This window comes from Poecilia formosa, unplaced genomic scaffold (genome assembly GCF_000485575.1).
Source record: "Poecilia formosa unplaced genomic scaffold, Poecilia_formosa-5.1.2 Scaffold205, whole genome shotgun sequence".
Taxonomy (NCBI): domain Eukaryota; kingdom Metazoa; phylum Chordata; class Actinopteri; order Cyprinodontiformes; family Poeciliidae; genus Poecilia; species Poecilia formosa.
In genome coordinates this window covers 607,137-623,566 of record NW_006800144.1, presented here as the reverse complement: position 1 = coordinate 623,566, position 16,430 = coordinate 607,137, and the positions used below count along the sequence as shown (strand labels likewise).

The 16,430-nt window shown below is 40.0% G+C and overlaps 1 protein-coding gene and 1 long non-coding RNA gene across 3 annotated transcripts in view; one reads left to right on the top strand and one right to left on the bottom strand.

Annotated features, from left to right (window-relative positions):
* Positions 1-11,974: 11,974 nt before the first annotated feature.
* Positions 11,975-12,963, bottom strand: LOC107838048 (uncharacterized). 2 transcript variants are annotated; one of them, XR_001664108.1, is made up of 3 exons: positions 12,842-12,963; positions 12,412-12,676; positions 11,975-12,313 (listed from the first exon to the last, which is right to left on the bottom strand). It is a non-coding gene; the product is annotated as an uncharacterized LOC107838048 (long non-coding RNA). The 2 variants fall into 2 exon arrangements; XR_001664107.1 differs by lacking the exon at positions 12,842-12,963 and having other exon boundaries at positions 12,412-12,822.
* A 2,356-nt stretch (positions 12,964-15,319) lies between these two features.
* LOC107838047 (uncharacterized) overlaps positions 15,320-16,430 on the top strand; it is a 2,129-nt gene continuing 1,018 nt past the window's right edge. The window contains exons 1-2 of the mRNA XM_016679211.1: positions 15,320-15,742; positions 15,925-16,416. Coding sequence (XP_016534697.1) covers positions 15,608-15,742; positions 15,925-16,416 — 627 coding nt within the window. The 5' untranslated portion in view covers positions 15,320-15,607. The remainder of the gene's footprint in view (positions 15,743-15,924; positions 16,417-16,430) is intronic.

Below are 16,430 nucleotides of genomic sequence, written 5' to 3'. Positions count from 1 at the left end.
GATAGATAGATAGATAGATAGATAGATAGATAGATAGATAGATAGATAGATAGATAGATAGATAGATAGATAGATAGATAGATAGATACTCCATCTCATTATGATCTGTACAATCAGACAGCCATGTGGAGGAAAAGTAAATGAAGCTGAATGTGAATCTTTAGGTGTTGCGCATCTCTCACTCACCTTATACCAGATGAAATAAAGCAGAAAGTCAGCTTGGACTTGCACAGACTGCATTATTCAGATGAGAGCTGCTTTACCTACCACTGTGCTGGTAGAGTCATGCAGTCAGCTTCTGTTGCTCCTATCTGGAAACTCAACACCCCAACGTTTTGCAAGCCGAGCTGTAAACTCTTTAAATGGTCGTAGTAAACAAATATATAAATATATGAAACAATACAAACGGGCAAAAAAAAAAAAGGGTCTTTACAGGGATTGAAATCAGGATTTCACACGTCAAAGTGTAGAGTATAACATTATAACATGCACCAGGAATGTATTCATAACTAAAGGCACTGGTTTCTCTTAGACATGGCTGTTCCCCCAAGGTGAAAGGTCAAGGGAGGATTCATGGGATAGCACTGGAGGAATTCCAGATATTTTTAACCCAAATATATTAGCAGATCAACTGTCATTCAACAAATCTGCTCTTCATTGAGGAGGAAGAAATTATTTGCTAAAGGGAAGCCAAAAGAAGTCCTGTAAAGAGTTTACCGTAAGTCATACTTGGGTCAGAATGACCCAATGCAGCCAATGGCAATAGTTTGTCCCATAACCGTGAGGGCGGTCGGTTCAAGTCCCCTCTTCGTCCGTCTCCAGCGTTGTGTCCTTGGACAAGACACTTCACCCGTCTGGCATGCTGGTGAAAAAAGACCGGTGCGTCACCAACTCTATAAAAAAAAAAGATGAAAAAGAAAAGATTTCTTCAGGCGTGAGCCGCTGGTAGAGATACAGCCCAGAAGTGTTGCACCTGTAACCAAAGTGAAACTTGGTTCCACAAAGTACTGACTGACTTTATGAAGATTGCAGTTGTAAACAGGTCTGAAAATTGCAAACACTCCAAACAGACAATAAAAATGGCATAACAGGTTTTCCAAAGACTTCTTGATGACAACAGAGTTATGCGAGTCTATTAAAGAACACACACACAGTGTCATGATCCGTGTTTCTGTGTATTTATTTTAAGGTTTTTCTGTGTTCAGTTTCTGTCCTGAGTCTCTGTTGTTTCTGCGTCTTCCCCGTTGATTGCTTCCGAGGTGTGTCTCATTCCTTGATTACCCTCCCTGTGTATTTAAGCCCACTAGTTGTCTCTGTCCTTTGTCAGATCCTTGTCAGTTGTCATCTTAGTCAGTAGTTCTAAGTTGAACTGGAAAGTCCTGAGGCTACCTTGCTCCGTCTTTTGTCAGATGCTACCAGTATTTAGCTGTGTGCTATTGTCTATGCCATGCTGCCTGATCTGGACTGTTTTGAGCTACATTCATCATTAAATTCATCTTCTTCATCACAACCTGGGTCGTCAGCATTCGTTCTCACCACCACTTACCACAACTCTTGACACAGAGATGAAAGGCTAGAGCGAAAAATATTAAGAGAAACATTGTTTGAGACTCGTGTTTGGAGAACTCTTGATGGAAACTGCAAAAGCAAACTATAAAGTGAAGGTTTTGAAGACCTGGGAATCAGATCCAGTTAATTTAGAGGGAAGATATGGATATGCTTGGTAATGTAGAAGGTGCAATTCTGAAGTGGGTCACATATTCCCCAACTCTGACTTGAAAACAGTGGATGTGAGTGTGTCTGTGCATGTTTGCTCAAAATACAAGTCAAACACCCATTGACAGAGCCCAGATGTTGTGGCAGGTGAGGAGAGACTGTGCCGTGTTCTCCCAAGGTTTTTATTTTTTCACTTTCTTTTTTCTTTGATCTAAGCTTCTTGTCCGCACTATCCATTTCGTGGTTTTGTCAATCTACTTTGTTTTCACCATACTTTTCTCTTGCTCAAGGTAAACATAAATTGTTTTTAACGATACTGTGGAATTATTAAAGGCTGAAAAGAAAAGTTTGGTTTTGAAGAGAAGCCGTCTGGAGATGTTTGTGCTTCACCTGCAGCTGACAGCAGTCGGATGAATCTTGGTTTGGAGAACGAGGGGGAATGGAGTAAGTCAATTGTAAAGCTTGGCTCTTCTTTCAAAAAGCTCTTGAATTTTTTTCTATTTTTTTCCACTTACCTGTCACCAGTGCCTCCATTGCTAACTAGAAACAACCAATCAGAGCCAGGAGGAGGGTCTAAGTGCTGTCAATCACAACCCTGTTCTTGATAGCAGAGCCTGTCATGAACGTTCAGGGTAGTTAGTTTGGCGGATAAACGGTTTTCTTGTAACGGTCTGTTGTTTCACCACCATTAACACATTGAGCAGCGAGTATATGAGATTGATTGACAGCGCTAAGACCCTCCTCCTTGCTGATTGGTTGTTTTTGGTCAGGAGGGGAGCATTTCTACAGATGGCAACAATTGCTCAGGAACTGTGTGGAAAAGCTAAATCTTTTCACATATTTTCTGTCTCATACCATACTGTCACAAAATGTTGACACTTTTCAAATAATTTAAAAAAATGTAATGAAGCTACATACTGCAGCTTTTAAAAACAATGTTTCATACTCAAGATTACCTTCCTCTGATATTAAAGTTATTTTGAGATCTGAGAAAAGTAATTGCGTCAAAGGTGAAAACGAGAAATCTGTAAGGGAGCAAATACTTCTTCACAGCTCTGTAACTAAACTAATGTCTCCAACACTACAAAGTGCTGCAAGTAATCAAGCAAAATCATCACCATGACGACCGAGGTGTCAGCACCACCTGGTGTAATTACCAGTGACGAGTTAAAACAAAGCGTTTAGTTAACTTTTAAGAGTTTAGGGCAGTGTCAGGTAAAAACAAAAACTTTACAACAAACGTTCTTCACTGCATGGGGTAATACTGTGAGAACAATCACTATATCATATCGACGTCAGGTTTAAAATTTCTCATAAGCGTCAACACAGATGTTAAATGCACAAAAAACTTAATACATGAAACCCATTAAGACATGAAATACACCCTAACTCCTTCAGACATTTTTAAATTATATATTTTACATAAATAATAGACTCAAAATGTCCTTAAACATCCCACAGCATATTGTACAGCGTTTTTGTAGTCGATGTCCAGTCCGAGGTAAAACGGTTAATAAGCTTGGAAGCTTAATGAATTTTAAATCTCTGTCCAATAGTGCCAAACTTGCAATGCTGTTTTGTACAGATTAAATTTTCCACCTCGACAACCAGCCAGTTAGCATCGCTCCAGTGACAGTTTAGGCAGGTGCCGGTTTTATTTGCTATGTTTTCCCTGCTTTATTCTGCCTAGCTGATTTGTACATGAACACATCCGCCGATTTACCACATAAGCCTTGTTTATTTCGACTTGGAAAACCATCTCAGAGAAACGCATCAATTTCTATCAAAGCATACTTACTGGGATTCTTCTTTCAGTCTTTTTTTCTTTTTATCCCTCTTTGTTTTTAGTTTTGCAGTCCTGCTGTTTGTGCTTCTACTTTAATATCAGGCAGCATAGCATGTCAGTGGCAGCAGTCCCCAGTGTTGTGCTATCACTTTCATTTGCCTGCTGTACTTCAAATGAACTGCTCAGAGGGTAACAGTGGTCGGGAGTCAGGAGTCATACTGAAGGCTTCAAAACTAAAGCTTTGTACATGAATAACTTTGTACATGTTTGTGTGCACAGCTAATTATTCAGAGCAAACTGGCTGAGGATGATTAAGCAGGAGGTGGAAACCGAGCCCCACTGTATGGGATTTGGAACTGTTGAAAATAGATAACAGCACTCGCCGCAGTTAAGGGAGCAGACAACATGGACTGTGACTGACAGAGAGAGAGAAAAAAAATAAAATAGATGAGACACAGCCACAATCACCTTAAAAAATAGGGATTCTGGAAAGGGAACGCAACGTGTGGAGCAAAAGTGAAGCTAGTTTATATCATTATGTCACATCGCAACGTTAACAGGGAGGAATTCACTGTAGAGCATATCAGCTCTGCACAAATTTGTTGTAGAATTTAACATTCTAAGAAAATACCATGAAGCGTTTCTACAGGAAGTGAGGCGCTCTCTACAACATCTTCCCTTGTGTTGACCAAGTTGTATTCCTGGCCCAACAAAAAGCTTTTTATTGAAAACAAAAGGACAACACTTTGTGGAAGACATACAGAAATTCTCACATTAATAATGTGTGGAAGGAACTAGCCTGACCATTGCCTTCCTATGTTGTTCCACTCGATTCAAGTCTCGCTTTACAGACAATCTGGGCTTTCTCCCATTGACCCAGATTTCTTCGGTAGAGTTTATACCTGGCCAGTCAGTGAATAGAAAGAGAAGTTGTGAACGATTACGTTGATTTTCAGCATTGTTTTAGAATTGCAGTCTGGATGTAGCTTTATCATACCCACCTAATTAAGTCCCTCCATGTGTAATATAATGTTTGTGTGAGGATTATGATGTTTTGTACATGTTTTTCTATACAATACACCATATCATGACAGAAGGACCCAGCCAAGAGTTTGGATAATGATCACTCTGTTTCAGTACTTTCAAGATGCAGCAGTGGAGGTTTTTTGCCTGAGTACTGGGGTTACAAGCTGGCGACTGCCCTCTACCCCCAGGACAGGGCCTTGCCGGTTTCACACCCTTTATGCAAAAATCAGCAAATCTTTACGAACATCTATAAGAAACATAACACTGTTTTGAGAATGACTGCTGTAACACCACTCAGGATGAGTTAATTCAGAGAACGAAGACGTAACTCATTAATGGCCACAAAAATACAAACCAAAGCAAAATTTCGATTGTTTTGGGATGATGTCATTGCAGATGTATGTGTTTTGATTTTGGGTATAAACTGTAAGTAAGTAAAATGTTTATGTTTTAGAAATGTGTTCTCTGGATGAATTCTGTGCAAAAACTACATAAAATAGTGGTGTTGGAATGGTATTCTTGGATAAAACAAAAAAAAAGCAGCTATCAACATGATAAAACTTTCTGAATTTAATTTCTTTAATTGGTTTCTTACCAATGTCCATTTACCACATAGAAGAGGAAAGTAAATATTTTTTTAGATAAACAAACTTCACAAAAATTACTCCATTGTTTTTGTCAAGCTGTGCCTGACTATCCTGGTTGCAATAAGCAATGCAATTCCCTATGATGCTGTATCGCCTCACAGTTATTAATTAGCAATCCTACACATATTATTAGCATAAACCCGTATTTCATTTGCAAAGATTTTAACTGATTGTGTAAATAGGCTTTTATGGTTTCCGAAAATAATATATGCATGTGAATGGGGGGTTTACAAGGCACTACTGTTGTGCATATTGGAGTAAGTGCATTGAAGTGTGTCTTGTTTTAAAAGGGATGATTTGTAGACCCATAATCATAATTCATCCACCATAAGATTTAAGCAGAGAGAAAGAGTCATTTCAAAGACAATTAGAAAGAAAATAGGAATGTCCCCTGCTGCGTGAGTTTATCCTAGTTACTGTGTTATTGTCTCCCTTATGTTGTATATGAACTGCAATATGAGCAAACGTCTGTGTGTGAATGGATGTTGAGCCATGGAAGCTATAACTCACTCCCTTGGTGGTGACTTTCTAGTTTCTAATCATCTGTTTTTAACTTTGAACAATCTCATGGGACTTGCAAGGAAACATAAAGCATCAGAGTTTCCCAATTGAGGAGCTTTCCCTCCCTGCCCCCACACAGACTAGTCTAATACTTTGCAATTATTCTGCCAACTGGATGTTCTCTGGTCCTGTGTAGTGAAATCAACTAGTTCCTATAGAGATTATGGGGCCTTATTGGACACAACAACACAGTCAGATGATTCCCAATGCTCTATCTTTTGTTTCCCCCCCCCCATCTACATGCCTTGAATCATTTACACTTCTCTAAGAACTGGCTTGCTGGTACATAAATGTGTATTACAGCCTTGAATAAATAAGTGATAAGCAGAGAGTGTTGAGAGTTAACGGACATCTGTGTGCGTTTGTAATACCTTGTGGGGACGATTTTCCTGACACATACTATGTTGAGGGGACCAATCGCTCCTTGTGGGGACCGAAGCCTGGTCCCCACAAGGGGAAACCCTGTTTTTGGGTCAGGGGTCAGAGTTAGGACTAAGGTGTGAATTGAGTTTTGGTTAGGGTTAGGAAAAGGGTAAAGGTAAGGTTTAGGATGTAGAAATGAATGGAAGTCAATGGAAAGTCCCCACAAAGATAGCCACGCAAACGTGTGTGTGTGTTTGTGTGCGCAAGATTCACTCTTCAGTTTGTCAGGTAGCAGGATGGTGAACATCACTGAGCTACTAACTTTGTCTTGAGTATGTATACTTCTGTACAAACTCATGTTTATGTGTAGTTGCAAATGTGCGGTCTTTAACTAGGGCATATATGTGACATTGTTGCACAGCACCTTCATGACCAACATTGAGAACGACCTACTTACAGAGAGGGGAAAAAATCAGCTAGATGGGGTTTTAGCTGAAGTTGAACAAGCAGCATTCCACGTCTATGCACCACAAATCTAGAACAAACTTCAAGAAAAATGCAAAGATGCTAAAACACTGAGTTCCTCTAAATCAAGACTTACCATCCACCTGTTTGGAGTTACTTTGATTAGTGGTAAATGGATTATTGATTAACATATTTGATTTGATGAAGGCATTTGACAAAATGTAGTGTTTGTCATGATGTACGTTTTGACGATGGACACAAAAGCAGAAAGGTAGAGTCATTGAGTAAATGAAGAATGTTTAATGAAACAAAATGATGGACAAACTTACAAAAATGAAAGGGAGCACAAGGAGCCAGAGCGGAACAAAAACTATAAATCACACAACCCAAAGAGCGTTAACAGAAGCAGACCCAACCAGAAAATGTTTCATAAAAATATCTAAACACTGTCTTATTTTAAAGTCAAACCTAAAAGATTTTCGGTATTAAGATTGTTTGACGCTAATAAATAATTTAGTATGGTTTGTCCTATGGCTAGAGCGACTGATGCAAAGTCAGTACCTCAATGCAAGTGGCTGGGTTTCCTTAACAGCCAAAACAGTCTTTCTTTCAAAATACAGTTATTGAAGGGGTACACAAAAATTGTAACTTTTACTCTTACTGTTACTTGTATTATTGATTTATTTTATATGTGTTACAACAAAGAAATTTTGCTACAGAAAGATGCTACATAAAGGATAAAAAAATATGGTAAAGGGAAGTAAAAGAAAGAGGCACATAATTTGAGGAAATTGTGTAAACATTGTGTTTCTTTACAGCACGTCCATAGTCATGCTAGCCTGAAACTATGCCACTCGCTGTCCCATCTATGCTTTACTATAATATAATCACCTTGGGGTTTTAATTAAAGTCTGATTTTTCTGCGTACTTTAGAACCATTCTAATTTTACAGTAATCAATGCAGTGTTACTACATAAAATCTTATCTATAAATCAATGTCTAAAAATTTGAAGATAAAAGAATCTAAAAGTGATTTGTAGTAATATTTGAAATGACTTGCTCATCAAACAATCCACTAGTGATAGTAATGAAATGCTACATGAAAAATAAATAAACTAAAAAAGTTGTGAATGATGAACTCTGTTTAACAGAGAGACACGCTTTTGTAATTAACCAATGAGAAGTGCATTGATGCAGAGGTAAAGAAAGAAGGGATGTGGAAAATGAAATCAGCATGTGAGGGTGTGCATATGTCTTAAGTGTGTTTGAGAGTCATCCATGGCTTGATGTACTCATCTGGTTTTAAATGGGCAGGTGCATCATTATGTGCTCGAGAAACTTGGTTAGTTTCTTTCCTCTCCTGGACACAATTCCCTCCAGTCCCTCACTCCCACACATGCAAATCTGGGGCAGAGGAAAGAACTATAATTTTATTACAATATGATGAGCACTGACTTGTAAATATGCCACAGAGTGAAAAATGAGTCCTGGAGGTGTTCAGGAGCGCACCGCTTGCTAAGAATTGTTGAGGAAATTATGTAAAATGGAAGTTTAAAACAAGCCTGTCAGTATTTCGTTTTTCCGGCTGTAAATGGGAAGATTGTTTTTTATATACATAAATTCATTGCGAAGCCACTGATCAACTTCTAAAACTCTGCCGATTCCCTTTTCATCAGGTCCACTCTGTATATATTCAATCTTTTTTATGAATAGTCGAGTCAAGCTGAGAGTCAAGGAGAGTAAAAGTTGGTTATGGCAGAGCATCCTGTGGTCTGTTTAGGATGGTATCTGACTACCAACATTAATACCGTTAAAATTAAATGATTTAATGGAATCTTTTATGTTGTTTTGTTTTATTGCATTTATGAAATTGCATTGCACCAAGTCTTGACCTCTTGACATCTTAGTTGAACTCTAGTTCGTTTGCCCAGAAACTCCGTTTTTTGGGGTGACGCGTCAACGTGCAAACGTACTTTGATCCGCTTTCAAACCTGCGTATTGGTTCAGTTCAAGTGAACTCTGGTGCGGTTCACATGCATATGCGAATGCTAAGCAGAACGAAACCTGCTCCAAAACCTGGAAGTAGACTAAAGAGCAGGGCATTCTGGGTAAATGCATCCAAAAGAAACGCATGTGTCTAGTGCTATTTGTAGAAATGGCAACTGGTCTTTTAAAGGTAACGGTAGTTTTATTTATATAGCACATTTTCAGCAACAAGGCAATACAAAGTGCTTTACAGGATTTAAAAGGAAATACAAACAAAGAGAAAGAGCAAAAGAAGAAAAAGCTAATAATATTGATCCAAAGTAAATAAACTAGATACTCCTATTCAGGGTTGGTAGATAAGTATAAGTAAATATCCTCTGGTCTAATTCCTTTTCTGGTTTGGAAGAATAGGAAGACAAAAGAGAAATCCTACAACCGTTAAAATATAATGCTACTCTGTCTTTGTTGACAATTCGTGAAGGAGGAAGCTGCGCTCGGTGTCTTCTTCGGAGGTTTCCATGTCGTTTTCTTCTGTGTTCATCTCGTCACGCCATACGTAAGGACGTGAACATGTTCTTCAAAGGGTTTGGATCATTGAACACAGCCCAGTATGAAAGAACCGCACCAGCTGAAAATTTAATAAATGTTGCAATTTTTATCCCTAATCGAACTGAGTCTACCGGAAAGTATTGGGTATAAAATTACCCTAAAATAACTCCTCTTTAAAAATCAATGTTCTTCTTTAATTTTTGCTGTAAAATGCCAAGGTTATAACTATTAAAGTTTTGGTTTTATTTATTTGATCTTAGGTGGAGGCGGTTAGAGAAATTGGTCTGTGATACCCTTGGATACAGAGGATTGTGGTCTTTACAAATCCTCTGTAACAACTTCGCTCTTCATCAAATAATGGAAAAATAGTTCTCTTCTTGGTGCTCCTCCAGGAGAACATGGACACAGACTCACTTCCCTTTGATGCTGAAGAATTTTCCAGAATGCCTCAGGTGCCCTGGGTGGCATGCAACACAACCATGACACTACAAATGCTGACACAAGCTAACAAAAATGGCTCGATGTGTTCAAGTTCAGTTTCAGCTGTATTGCAAATGGTGCCAAGAATGAACAGAAGATGCACTTCAAATGTACAAATACAGGCTTTGTTCAAGATCCCCTTTAGGAGTGTATGAGCAGCTGAATGCAAAATATATATATTTATATTTTAAAGTTTTATTTACCTCATGCGTCTTTTCTGTTGTTTAAGAAGAAAAGAGACACTCCATGCATTACAGCATGGGCCCATGACAATATTTGCATTTTCTAGAAGCCAAGCATCTGGGCTTTGTGCATACGCAGAGCTTCTATTTTTAACCATTGTCTTATTATGAGCCTGGGGTCTCCGCTCGTGTTGCTTCGTCAGAAATTAAAAAGGTGGGAAACCATTGGATGTGAACGTACCCACATGCCCAGGTGCCAGTGTGAAAAACAGCTTTTTTGCAGTGTTATTACTCATGCCTGACTTAATATACGTTGTCCTCTAAGTCAGCAGGTTGCACAGTATAGGTGCACATCTCGACGTGGGTGGGTGTGCTCATATGTGGAAAAGTACTAATACAAGCTGTTCTACACATCTTCAGTATGCTAATCCCTTTGTATCTGCAAGAGGGCGTGTGCGTGTGTGCGTTTCACTGTGGTCTACTTGACCTCCTCTCCACCTCTTTCCTAGTCCTTCTGCTTTCAATACCATCAGCATACTTCACACTGCTGCTACCTGCCCACACACTGGTGCTTATACAGGAAACAAGGCACGCACACAACAATGCACCAACAACGAAGGGCAGCTTCTCCCCACCAAACACATTACCCTCGGTGATCCGATGATATTTAGACCAACTGCTGGAATGACCGCTGTCTACCTGATCACCCACAAGCAGGAGCAAGGTATAAAGACGGAGACAGCACAGGTGGACACCGAGGGACGTGAAAGAGAAGAAAAAAAGGACTGGCTAATGTGATGTCAGCAGAGGAAAACGGGGTAAAGAATGAATGTGTAGTGTCTAAACATTTTATTCTAAAATTGTTTCACACCTGCATTGGTTATAACGTTGCACACTCAAAGTTGGGGAAAGAAGCTGCTCTGCTGAAAGTGAATTTTTACAATCATAAAAAAAAAGGCCTGATTCACGCCCAATAAAAAAAATGAATAGGTTTTTATGCTATTTCACTTTTCATCCATATGTAAACTTCATTTAGTATGACAAAAAATTATTATTAATAAAAACTCCCACCTAAGTGACGATTTGAGAATTCTCCTTATTTGCATGTGGACATTGGAAACTGGAGATTTAGAGTCCCTCTAGTCTGAAACTTGACCATTGTTAGATACTAATTTTTGGTTCAAATGCGTTTTACTTATTTGATTTTTACAAACCCATCTTCTCCAATACATTGAGTTGTAAAGGAGAAAGAGCGCACATGGACTTGCTTTGACAAGATTCCCAGTCGACATCGTCTTGTGTTTTATTAATTTTATTCTCTAACGTGGTATGTAAAAGTAGTCCAACTTATTTGCCTATGTAGTCTAACTTATTTGCCTATCCACACAAATTAATCTCTTGGCGCCATGTTTAATTCCTAAAAGGAAGTTGTCATTGTTTTGAAGGATTGGTTGACATTTTAGCTGTGCCCTACACTTCCCCCTATGGATTTGGCATGTTAAACAACGCTCAGAGGTGTAATTCAGTGGGTTTGTGTGGAAGAACTATTTTTCTAAACCAGTCCTGTGTGTATACATTTTTTAAAAGAATGTGGCAGATATATTTGTTTTTATCTAAACCTAGCTACGTGTGTAAAATGCCTAAGTTAAACCTCAAAAATGTTAATGTGGTTTAACAAGCGTCTTATTGTGGGTATTGTCACAATTTTGCACCTGATAGTATTTTAATTTAACTTATATACCTGAAGTTAAAATCCGTTGAGTTTGTCAACAGTTCAGTTGTGAGCCTTATATTAGAGAAGTACTGTTAAGAAAATAAATTTAAAATATGCTAGTTTTAAAACTTAACATGTCTTGATTGAAATAGCCTAATTATAGTTTTAAAATCAGTAACTTATTCTGGCCTATTGACCTTTATGTTACCTGTAGTTACAGCAGATGGTTTTCTAAGATCTTTTGAACTGCCTTTTGTCTGTGTGGGAAAAAAATTAAGAGAAGTTCTAGCTTTTCATACTCATCTGTGAAAAGCCGTAAAACAGCAGGAGTTCCTGGCTTTAGGTTGGGTTAAATTGAATTGGTTAAATTGACTTGGTTAAATTGGTTAAATTGACCCAAAATTGGGTTGAAACTCATAACCCAACATAAGGGTTATTGTACCACTATAGTTGGGTTAAAAAAAGATTTAATTTTAAATTGCACTATATAAAAACAGGATTAAAAACGATCTGAATTTAAAGCCTCTTTTATTTCCACGTGATACATATATAGAGCCAGCAGATTTCATTTACAAAAGTTACAAAACATAAGTAAGTTGTTTCAAAGTATATAGTTAAATCACTTCAACTCATTTGGTTACAACTCCAGAAGTATCTGTTACTACACATTAGAAAACATTTAATGTAAAAAGTCTGTTTTAAAGCAAACTACAAGTAAAACTTTTAGCCATTAAACAAGGAGCATTTTTAACGACACTTTAGCATTTTTGCCCTTCTCCTTGCATGAGGACATACGGGTTGTCACATTTTGTAGATGCGCCACCAGGTTTGTCCCAACCTGATGGAGAGAGAAGACAGAAAAAACAGGCCATTAGTGATGCACTTATTTAAACAGCAAACAATTGGAGCATGATTCAGAGATGAATGTTGACTTACAGGCTGGATATCAATGAAACCATCTGAACTTCCAGGTTGATGGGTCTGAAACTCTTCTCCCAAATGTGTAAGGTGGAACAGGGAGCAGAACTGGCAGCAGCTGCAGGGCTACATCATCTTGTCAGTCTGGCAAACATAAGCTTGTGTTAAAATGTTAAATGTTAAAAACAGTTTAGAAAACATCTCTTGAGCTTCAATACCTTAAGAGAGAAAATTCATGTTGAAAAGATGGCCGCTCCTTTCTCTTCTTGGCCATACAAAAGATCTTTGTTGAGAACAAGAGAGAGGAGACACAAAAATAGGCCTTTAGTGAATTTAAAGGTAAAAACTAATTTCTGACTGATTCTAGTTTAACACAAAACCTCACTACTGAATGTGATGCACTTATTTAAACAATATGAGCATTATTCATAGATAAATGTTGACTTACAGGCTGGGTATCAATGAAGCCTTCTGAACTTCCAGGTTGATGGGTCTGAAACTTATCCCAAATTAGTAAGGTGGAGCAGGAAGGAGTACTGGCAGCAGCTGCAGGGCTACATCATCTTGTCTGTCTGGCAAACATAAGCTAGTGTTAAAATGTTGCAGTAACTAAAAAGCATGAAAACATTTTAGAGAACATTTCTTCTGAGCTTCCATACCTTGGGGGAGTAGACTCATGTTCTTGGCCATACAGAAGGTCTTTGTTGAGAACAAGGAGTTTGGGTTTCGCTTAATTCTCCTGAAGATCCTGGATGTAAAATTACAAAATCTATCAGAAAAGGCAAAATCACAAATCAAACTTTAAGAATGACTGAATTCAATCTTATAGCTGTCTCCACTGCAAATAACTTGTAATTAGCCAGCAATATTTCAAATGTTCAGAGTAATTTTATGTTCCTAAAAATAAATATAGCACTAACCCAACCTATGACCAAACAGCTTCAACCCAGAAATTTGGTTATGAAAATAACCCAGCATATTTTACTGTGCCTCTCTAGCAGGAGGCAGGGTACACCCTGGACAGGTTGCCAGCAACACAGAGACAGGACAAAACAACCATGCATGCACCAGTGTTGTAGTACTCGAGATCGGTCTTGGTCTCGAGACCATATTTTGATGGTTTCGGTCTTGTATCAGACTCGACTGCATTTGGTCTCGGTCTCAGGCGCTGAGGACTTGGCATTTTATTTCAAGACCAGTCGAGACCACAACTGTAAATATATAACTAAATGTACAGCATACTGTCCAATTTATTTAACATCATTGTTTTCAGTGGATGCAAAATGCACCGATTAAAATCCATGCGCATTAAGAAGTCCGACCGTCAGAGGAGTTGTCAGTTCACCATAAGCAGCAAGTTATGATGAAAATAAGTCATTAAATTGTTTTCAATGATAACTATATAGATACACATGCATTGTCGTGGTTTCAAAGTGTCTTTAAAGCAGGGTCTGGCTGCAGCTGGAGTCAGCTAAAACACACGCCCATGTAAAACTCATTAACCTACTTAACCGCTAAGTCAGGATGCCATACAACTGTTATGGTAATGACGTGTCTGACAGATATAGCTGTGAATTTGTGCTAAGTGTATGACAATCTGACCTGACAGAACACCCATTCTTTGTTCTTGTAATGCTCTGCGTACACTGCAATAACTATGATTATTTTATTTAATTATGTACGCTGATATTTTTTAAATTAACAAATAACTAAAACACAAGAACGAAAGTGCATGCAGAGCATGCACATTTGATTGTTTTTGTTCAAAGTGGCAGCGGTAATGTGTGCCATGGTGTCAGACTGCCTGGCTTCATGTAGTGGGAGAGAGGGAGAGAATAGTCACGATGAGCGTCTTGTGCTTGGTTACTTCTTGCTTGTTGCTCCTTGGTCAGTGTTCATAGTTGAGCGTCATTTACCGTCAGGGCATTGCCTCAATTGCTATGTTTAATGGTGCAGACAGTGGTGGTTTCTGACATGAGCAATATGGGCAAACGCCCAGGGTGTTATCTTTTTAGGGATGGCACAATCCGTGGCACATCTCTGTGTCACAGATTGTAGCACAGAGATGGAATATTTAATATTGGTAAAATGTATTAAGTATTTAATATCTATGTGTTTTTATGGGAATATGGATCTTTCAGATGAATTTGAGAAGCAATTTTGATCATATTTTGCATTTTATTGTGTCATGTAGCGCGGGCCACTGGTCTTGGTCTTGACTCGGTCTTGGTCTCGGAGACTTGGTCTCAGATCCTAAAAGTCTTGGTCTTGTCTCGGTCTCGATACACTCTGGTCTTGGTCTTGCCTTGGTCTCAGGTTATATGGATCTTTCAGATCAATTTGAGAAGCAATTTTGATCATCTTTTGCATTTTATTGTGTCATGTAGCGCGGGCCGCTGGTCTTGGTCTTGACTCAGTCTCGACTTCCCTCGGTCTTGGTCTTGACTTGGTCTCGGACCCTAAAAGTCTTGGTCTCGTCTCGGTCTCGATGCACTCTGGTCTTGGTCTTGTCTTGGTCTCAGGTTATATGGATCTTTCAGATCAATTTGAGAAGCAATTTTGATCATATTTTGCATTTCATTGTGTCATGTAGCGCGGGCCGCTGGTCTTGGTCTTGACTTGGTCTCGACTTCCCTCGGTCTTGGTCTTGACTTGGTCTCGGACCCTAAAAGTCTTGGTCTCGTCTAGGTCTCGATACACTCTGGTCTTGGTCTTACCTTGGTCTCAGGTTAGGTGGTCTTGACCACAACACTGGCATGCACACATCCATACATAAGGATGAGTTTGCAGAAATCAATTAACCTAACAGTCATGCTTTTGGACTTTGGGAGGAAGCCGGAGTACCCGGAGAGAACCTACGCATACATTGGGAGAACATGTAAACTCCATGCAGAAATAATCATGGCTGGGAATTGAAGCCAGGACCTTCTTGCTGCAAGGCAATGGCGCTACCAAGTGCACCACTGTGCAGGACCTGGGCTGATGAGCAGGTGTGAGTGGAGGGAGTGGAAGCAGACTGTGAAGGGATAGAGATAGTGGCAAAGGAAAGGGGGGAAGATTACCCAAGGGGAAACAAGCAAAATACAAACACTAAGGAATAAGGAGACTAAAGGAACCTAATTAAATTAGAACAAAGGAAAATAACTAGAAACAAGAAATAAACATAATTAGAATCACCAATGAAGAGCAGATGTGGAAAACAAGGCAGAATTAAATGGAAACAACTAAGGAACACCAAAAGAATCTGAGGAGGATCCTGGTGAACACCAGCCATGGAGGACGCTGGCAGCGGAGCAAGTACCTTGGTGGATGTTGGTGGCAGAACAGGAACCTTGGGGATGCTGGGGATGTGTCCCGGCCTGACCGACCTCCTGAGCCTGGCTGGGAGGTCGATAGGACCTGCGACACTGGCAGTGGAGCAAGTACCTGCCGGTGGCAGAGCAGGAACCAGGAGGCTGATGGGACCGACGACAAGACTCCGGAGACGCAAGATGACAAGACTCAACGAAACCCTGGAGGGTTGGCCGAGAGACCAAAGGGACTCGACACAAAGCCTTGGAGGTCAGCTGGGAGACCTATAGGTCTCGTCATGAAGCCCTGAAGGGCAGCCGGGAGACCAACGGGACTCACCACAAAGCCCTGGAGGTCAGACCGGAGACCAACGGGACTCGCCACGAAGCCCTGGAGGTCAGACCAGAGACCAGCGGGACTTGCTATGAAGCCCTGGAGGCAGGCCTGGAAACCGACAGGACCCGCAACAAACCCCTGGAAGTCAGACCGGAGACCAACGGGACTCGCCACGAAGCCCTGGAGGTCAGACCAGAGACCAGCGGGACTCACCACGAAGCCCTGGAGGCAGGCCTGGAAACCGACAGGACCCGCAACAAACCCCTGGAAGTCAGACCGGAGACCAACGGGACTCGCCACGAAGCCCTGGAGGTCAGACCAGAGACCAGCGGGACTTGCTATGAAGCCCTGGAGGCAGGCCTGGAAACCGACAGGACCCGCAACAAACCCCTGGAAGTCAGACCGGAGAC